General features: G+C 58.6%; 1 protein-coding gene across 1 annotated transcript; it reads right to left on the bottom strand.

The window, feature by feature from the left end:
• Positions 1 to 1,002: 1,002 nt before the first annotated feature.
• LOC306816025 (uncharacterized protein) lies at positions 1,003 to 3,274 on the bottom strand. Its single transcript, XM_079332525.1, has 6 exons — positions 3,271 to 3,274; positions 2,862 to 3,038; positions 2,580 to 2,735; positions 2,319 to 2,420; positions 1,882 to 1,984; positions 1,003 to 1,243 (listed from the first exon to the last, which is right to left on the bottom strand). Exons 1-6 carry the CDS (start codon positions 3,271 to 3,273, stop codon positions 1,029 to 1,031), a joined length of 756 nt encoding a protein of 251 aa, XP_079188651.1. The 5' UTR covers position 3,274; the 3' UTR covers positions 1,003 to 1,028.
• Positions 3,275 to 7,982: the final 4,708 nt, after the last annotated feature.

Genomic DNA, 7,982 nt, shown 5'->3' on the forward strand with positions numbered 1-7,982 from the left:
CAGGAGTGGGTTTCTGCCAGCTAAAATTCCATACGGCACAAGATTTCTGCCAGACCAAAGCTGCCACCACCGAGAAGCCCGGCTGCCTTTGCTGTGCCAAACGCCTCCTCCTAACTGACATCTGGAAACAGGGATGCTGATTTTGTTTCCTGTGGATAAGATTAACTGTTCATGTGCAGAGAACACAGGCCAGCCCTGCACTCCCCAGGCAGGGAAAGCCCCGGGATGCCCCAGAGGATGGAGCATGGCCGCTGTGGGGTGTCTGCCCGGCCCCTCTGCCGTCCTGTCCCTGGCCACGTCCACAGTGGGTGCCATGGGGCCAAGCTGGCAGCAGCCATCAGCCTTGAGGCAAGACCTTGAAATTCACAGTGTTGTGGAACTGAAGCTTCAGCACAGAGACCTTTCCAACCTGATCTGCCCTCGTTCCCCTGAGTCTCTGCACAGAACATGGCACGGAACAGATCAGCAGGAGGGGCCTGTGTGTCCCAGGGCTCTGGATTTGCATCACTTGACCTCCACAGAGATGCAGGCAAAGTGAAGATGCCAAACTTTATTGATGGAAGCAAAGCAAACAGATGAGCTAAGGGGAACAAAAGGAATGGGCACAGTCTGAGGAATGGAGGGAGAGAGCAGTCAAAAGGGAGGAATACCGGAGAGAAGAACAGAGGATTGGCAGTGTCTGAAGGCTGGATGGAGAGAGCAGCCAAAAGGGAGGAACACCAGAGGGAAGAAGAGAGGATGGGCAGTGTCTGAAGGCTGGAGGGAGAGAGCAGCCAAAAGGGAGGAATATTAGAGGGAAGAAGAGAGTATGGGCAGTGTCTGAAGACTGGAAGGAGAGAACAGTCAAAAGGGAGGAATACCAGAGAGAAGAAGAGAGGATGGGCAGGGTCTGAAGGCTGGACGGAGAGAGCAGTCAGAAGGGAGGAATACCGGAGGGAAGAAGAGAGGATGGGCAGGGTCTGAAGGCTGGAGGGAGGGACCTATCTATGGCAGGGAGACTGCTGAAGCCATGCAAACTTCCCACAGGCTCAGCTGTGGCAATTATCAGTTGTGCCTGGACCTGCAGTTGGTCTCTTCTGGTCTGAAGGTAGCCACAGCTTCCACAGCATCTGGAGGTCTTGAAGGGATGCTGGTTCTTCTGAGGCAGCAGATGAGCATGGTTCTGCAGCTCTTCCGCTGAATATCTCTTGATCTCCTGTGTTTGTCTGGGAAGGGCTGTCATCTCTCCTCAGGGCTTGAAGGGCTGGAAGAGAGAGGAACAGAGCCACAATCAGAGCCTGGATCTGTGGGAATCCAGGGAGATCTTGCTGCCAGGGCCATCCCAGACAGCTCTTGCCATGGCCACAAGAGAGGAGGGGCCAAGGGGATCAGCTGTAAGGTCCTGGCAACGAATCCTCCCGCCCATGTCCCTGAAATCTCTCTGTGCTCTGTCCACGCCACCCCCTGTCCACAGAGGGAGCGAAGCCCTCTGCAGCCAGGCCAGGGATTGCAGCTCCCTGCCCAGGGATTGCAGCTCCCCCTGGCAGCCCCCGCTAACAGCCCGCTGCCCTCACTCACCCTCGCTGAGCACGGGCAGCTCTTTCTTCTTCCCCCTCAAGCTGCGCTCGGCGAGCCCTAGGAACAGAGAGCCCGTCACGGCTCTGCCCGGCTCCCTGTCCGTGGCACTGCCAGCCCTGTGGCCACTGGCCCTCGAGGCCCAGCAGGGCTCAGCCCAGGCCCTTGCCGCACGCTGCCGCCCCAGGGCACAGCTGCGGGAGGGCGGCAGCAGCCCTCAGGGCAGCCAGGGCTCCGCGGTGCCAGGCACAGATGGCAGAAGCTGCCAGGGCAGCAGCCGGGGCTGGGGCTGAGCTGCGGCGGGGCGGGGAGGGAGCCCAGGCTCACCCAGGAACCGGATGGCCGCCTCTCGCAGGGGCTCCTGCGGGCTGTCCAGGTACGGCAGTGCCTGGCGCAGGTGCTCGGCCGCTCGGCTCCTGTCCTCTGCCAGCTGCGGAGAGCGGTGGGAGTGAAGGCTCGGGGCGGGCTCTGCCCCTTTGCCCAGTGCTGCCTGCAGAGCCCTGAGGCGCGGCCAGCAGCCGCCGGCCGGGCTCTGCAGGGCACAGGGCTGGCTGCTGCCCAGGGAGCCGCGGTGCCGGCCCGCCCCGCAGCCCCGCTAGGCCGGGGCTCCATCAGCACCCGGCTCGGGGCCGCAGGAGCGGGAGCACAGCCCATGCGGCCCCTGCGGGCAGCGCTGGGCAGGGCCACAGCTGCAGTCGCACACAGTGAGCGCCGCGCTCAGGGGGCTCTCCCGGCTGAGGCTGGGCCTTCCAGGCCGGCCTTACCAGGCGCTCGGCGAATTGCCACAGCTTCTCTGTCTTCACCAGCTGGACGAGATTCTTCCTCTTCAGGAATTTGGTCGCACAATGCAGCGTTTCCCGAGAGGCCTGGAGAGCAGCAGAGATGTGGAGACGGCACCGCAGCCCAGGGCACAGGAGCCGCGTCCCTGTGCCAAGGCCCACAGGAGGCTGCAGCCCGCCAGGCACCAGAGCAGGAGGCAGTCGAGCCCCCTGCCAGCAATGCACCAGCAGCCCATGAGTCCTCACCTCAGCCACACACCCATTTTCATCATGGCAGTGGAATAAAAGTGCGGGGAGGCTTTGGCACACAGTTGACTTAAGAGGCTTTTTCCCCTCTTCTACTACCAATTCCATCACCTTGCAGAAGAGGCCAAGGGAGAGTAGCTGCACATGGCTGTTGTCCTGGGGGAAAGGAAAAAGCCTCGGCACCAGCTACTCCAGCCTCCTGAACAATGGCTCAAATAAGCCACAGGGCACAAAGTTTCTGAGCAGCAGCCAGTGCCTGTAGCTGAGAGCGCAGAGCCTTACGTTGTCAAAGAGTGCCAGGAGTGCCTCAGCCAGCTTCAGGGCAGTGCTGCTGGTTATCAGGATGTCTTTGTCCTGGAGCACATCTGTGAACACGCGCAGGGTCATGCCAACCACCTCTCCTTCTGTATCACGCAGCAGCTCCAGAAGGCTTTGAGAGAGGCTACACATTTTTCTGGCCTGTGTGGAACACAAGGCTGTGCTGTGAAGCCATGAATGGCTGCACCACCACCACTGCCCTGGCACTACAACCCCACCCAGCTGCCACAGGGCCCAGAGGCCAAAGGCTGGTCCTGAAGAACTCGGGGAGGTGAGGCAGGAGAGCTGGGAGCATCTGCCTCAGCTCCTGAAGCCCAGCCAGCCTGAGGGGCTGCTTTCTCCAGCGCAGCTTCAGCTGCTGCCCCCCTCTCACCATCGAGGGACCCTTGCTGATCACCACAAGGGCTCTGAGCGCCAGGCGACGCCTCTCCCTGCACTTGCTCTCCACATGTCTTGACATGATTTCAAGGATGCTGTCAGCACATTTAGTCAAATCCAAGCATTCCAGGACCTGGAAGGCACAGGGCAGTGACAGGGGACCAGCCAGCAGGAGCCCGGAACCGCTCGGGGCTAGGCCCAGACAGCAGCACAGGGCAAGGGCACTGTCCCAGGCAGCTGTGTCTAGGAAAGGGCAGACAGCTGAGAGGCAGCTCAGCGAGGCAGCACTGGCCATCAGGCTCACCTCCACAAGGAATGCCAGGAAAGGCAGATCCCAGCGTAGCTCTTCCCTGTTGAGCTGCCCAAGCAGGCGGCGTGCAATCCCAGAACACAAGGAGAGGGAGACACGGCGCATCTCCCTGGCAGGGGGAAAAGGCACCAAGACACTGAGGTGGGCAGGCAAACCTCTCTCAGGGCTGACTCACAGAGATTCAGTCCCTGGAGGGGATGTGCTCACTCTGGGAGGCTGCCCCTGCTGGGCACCTCCTCTCCCAGCCTTTTCCAGTCTGCTTGGCTGTCCGTTGGTGATAAGGCCCTGTGGTCCATGACCACAGGGACTGTGTAGGGCACCCCGGGAAAAGAGCACAAATGTTGGGGGCAGAGGGGAAATGGGGGGTCTCACCTGGCCAGCAGACCCACGGCATAGTGCTGGGTGTCAGCACAGAGCAGCGTGTCCCAGCCACGCTTGCGCTCCATGGCCATCACCTCAGGCTCATACTGCAGACAGAAGAGCAGAGCCTTCATGGCCTGCACTGCAAACCTGTGTGCAGAGCAAAGTCCAGGTCACACTGGCAGCACTGGCGCTGGCTGCAAGCGCATGGCAAGGACAGGACAACTGGGACCTGTTGGGCTTGCTGGGAAGACTATGTTGCTCCTGGCATGCTCTCCAGAAGTTCTCGACTTCCTCTGGCATCTGCTGTGTGGTGATGACAACGTGGAAGAGCAGAGCCACAAAGAGGTGGGATGAATAAAGGATCATTGCCTTGGGGCACTGAGGCACAATTAGCCAGATGACCAGAGTTGCCTGCAAAAGAAGCAGCCTGAGACAGCGCTCAGTGCCGAGGCATCCGTGGGGCAGGGCCCGAGGAGAGAGGCAGGGGGAGCAGCAGGCCTGGTGCCCCCTGAGCCTGTCTCTAGCCCAGGTTTCAGGCCAGTGCCTGAGGCACGGAGAGGATGGAGAGCTGCTGGAGACGTGGCTGGGGAGCAAGCAGAGGCCAGTTCCAGAAACTCACAGCCAGGGCAAAAATGTCTTTGTTGTCCCCATCAGAGGTGCACGTGCTGTGCACAGGCCAATCCTCCATCACACAGAGCAGTATTGGCAACACCTTCTCCACTGCTGGTCCTGACGAGCCTATGGTTGTCCACATCCTTGCAGCAGCTCTGTGGGATGGGAGCTCTGTGTCAGGGGGGGGTCTCAGTCACATACCATAGCCTGTAGAGCCGTGGGGCCCAGGTGACAGAGCCCCGGGGCCCTGAGGGGCAGGGAGGGAAACAGAGCTCAGGAAGCAGAAGGGCCTGAGGGTCCTGGAGCTCTCCGCCTGTCTGGCAGAGCCCATTGGACAGGCTGTACAGGGTGGTGGCCCTAAAGGCTGGTGAGCCCTGAGCTCTCACGTGGGCCCCGTACCTGTCACACGTTGGGGCACAGTGCAGGAGGGTCAGCACCACGTCAGCAGGGTGTTCTCTAGCCAGCCTCCGAATGTCAGTGCGCAGCCTGGCATCCACAGTGACGAGGGACTCGAGACTCTGGTGAATGCTTTTCACCATGGCTGGCACCTGGAGGGGGTGGGGAAGACTTGGAGCGCTGTCCAAGGGAGCAACTCCCCAGTTCCCCCCAAGAAGTGCTTCCCTCCCTGCCACACTGTGCTGGCCTCAAAGACTGAGGGGTCTCAGTGACCGTGACGTGAGTGGGGACCCAATCCTGTGAGGCCTCGAGCCCTGGCCCCAGGCTGCTTACGTGCTGCTGAGGTGAGACACAAGGGTCCTTGAAATAGTCCAGGATGAGTTCCTGGCTCAGAGTGGCAATGGGAGCGATGTCAGTATTTGCGATGCCCCGAGTCTCTCCAGTGTCCGCGTTTGGGATGGCCACGTCCTCAGTCACTGCCATGTCAGCATTTGCCCTGTCATCATTCCTTGCTGTGCCAGATTCGTCTGAGCACTCAGGCGAATCTGGGCTGACATTAGGCTCTGCCTGCAGCTCAGTCAGCCTGGAGTCATGCATGGCTGTGCTCTCTGTTGCTGTGGTGCTGCCCTTTCTACGGCGAATGTGTAGGAACTTTCGCAACATCTGCAGGAGAACAAGGGACAGGGAAGAGAGGCAAGTTCCATGGAGTGCTCCAAGCGCTGTGCTGGGCTGAGCAGTGACAGCAGGCCCAGCCCAGGTGCAGATGGCTGCAGGTACCTTCAGTGTTCTGCGGAAGCTGCCACGGGCGGGTTCCTGCTCTTGAGACCGGTCCGTGGCTGCACCTGGCAAAGAGCAAGCACAGCCAGAGCTGAGGGGCTGCGGGAGAGGCCGGAGAACACAGGCCAGCCCTGCGCTCCCCAGGCAGGGACAGCCCCAGAGGATGGAGCATGGCTGCTGTGGTGTGTCTGCCCGGCCCCTCTTCCATCCTGTCCCTGGCCATGTACACAGTGGGATGGGATGGGATGGGATGGGATGGGATGGGATGGGATGGGATGGGATGGGATGGGATGGGATGGGATGGGATGGGATGGGATGGGATGGGATGGGATGGGATGGGACCAAGCTGGCAGCAGCCATCAGCCCTGTGGCCCAGCTGTGCCACTCACCGTCTTGCATTGGATGAAATAGGTCCAGTTCTTTAGGCTGTTGTGCTGGGGAAACTCCAGGGCTTTTCTTTTTTTTTCCTCTGAACACCTTGAATAGGCCGAGAAATCTGCCCGCCATGGCAGAGTCTGTCCTCGAGGGCACCTAGCAGAGAGATGTCTTAGGAAAGCTGAGAGGCAACAAGTCGTGCAGTTGTGCCTTAAAGACACCCACGACAAAGAAGCCTCAGGAAGGCTGCAGGACAGCAAGTCCTGCACTCTGAGAGCTCCTGCCACAAGGACAGGAGACTCCTCGTAAACAATTCAGGTCACCAAGTCCCACGAGTGCACCTGCAAAAGAAAATCCTCGGGAAGGCCACAGGACACGAAGTCCCACAGTCTTGCCACGAGGTCACCTGCAGGAATAACACCTCGGAAGTGCTCCGGGTCAGGCACTAGCAAGTGTGCTGTGCGGGGGCTCCTCACGGCACTGCTCCGGCGCGTCCTGTCCCGGCGCGGGCTCCGAGCACTGTGGCGTCGACCAGTCGCCGCCGGCTCCTGAGTCACCACACGTCACAAAAGGATCCTTGGGCACCGTTGACCACGCTGCGCGTGTCACAAAGGGCCCTTGCACACACGGCCACCTGCTCTGGGGACACCCTGAGCCCTCCCAATGTGGCCCAGGTTGGAAGGAATCCCTTGGCCCAAATATCTAAGACAGCGCAACAGGAACGTTAGGAGTGGCTCAGAGCATAAGCAAACTAAGCTGTCCTGCTCTGCAGGCTCATGACATTTAAGTATCCTCAATCCAGGAAAGCTTTACTTCCCAGTTGCTCAACTCAAGTAGTTCCAAAAAGCTGCAAACTTCCCAAATTCATTGGCATGGCCTGAGAATGTGATGGATTTGGAAGTTTGCTTCCCATCTCAAAGCAGCAACTGTTTGCCTTAACATCATACCTTGGGAGTCACTTTCCAAAACAACACTACACAGAGGCAAAAAAAAAGGTCTTTCTTTGGTCTGCAAATGGTTTTCAAGGAAGAGATGATAATATCTTAATTCTGTGAAGGAATAAAAGATCGCAAGGAAGCAAAGTCCACTAAATGTTACTATGTTAGCCCAAACCAATGAGTAGGTTGCAAAATGGCTAATCCTCCTTCTGCTACAGATAGTTAAGTGGCTTATAAAGTACAGCTCTCCCCTCTTCTTCCCTGGGGGAGAATCAGGAGCACTAATAGAAAAAATCACAGCTATTCCTTCTGCCCTTTGTAAGCAAGGCTGTGCCAAACCAGAGATGCTGCATTCAAGCTGACTCAACTTCCAGCCTAAACCTCTCATCTACCAGGCAACTCCTTCTCCACCACGCCCACCAACACCAACCCCCCTAAAACACCTGCACAGAAGCCCCCAACAGCACAACAGAACCCCCAGCTGCCCCCATTCCTCCGCAGAGCTTTCCCAGCCTCCAGCAGACACCCTGGTTCCCTGCAGGTGCTGTGACCTGGCCCTCAGGAGGATCTGCTCCCAGGCCTTACCCGGTGGCAAGCTCAGGCTGCTAGGCTGTCCTGGTTTGGGACAAAATTAGGGGAAAAACTCTCGCAAAGGAGCCCTGTCAGAAACAAACCCCAAGAATTCCTCCCCCTCCCACTACCGGTTCTGGAAGATCTTCCTCCAAGGGAAAAGTGGAAAAAACTTATTTATTTATCAAACACACAAAAAAGAAATGCGCCCCAACACCAGGAAAAACAGCCATGGATGGCAAAGAAATTTGTCACCCGTCTGCGTCTCCGAAGTCGAGGAGGGCAGAAACGCGAATGTCTTGCCACGACAGAGTCTGGGACATTCTTGGTGTTTCAGATTGGGTGGAGTCCAAGTCGGGTTCAAGT

Source organism: Erithacus rubecula (assembly GCF_903797595.1).
Source record: "Erithacus rubecula genome assembly, contig: scaffold_338_arrow_ctg1, whole genome shotgun sequence".
In the NCBI taxonomy this organism is placed as follows: Eukaryota; Metazoa; Chordata; class Aves; order Passeriformes; family Muscicapidae; genus Erithacus; species Erithacus rubecula.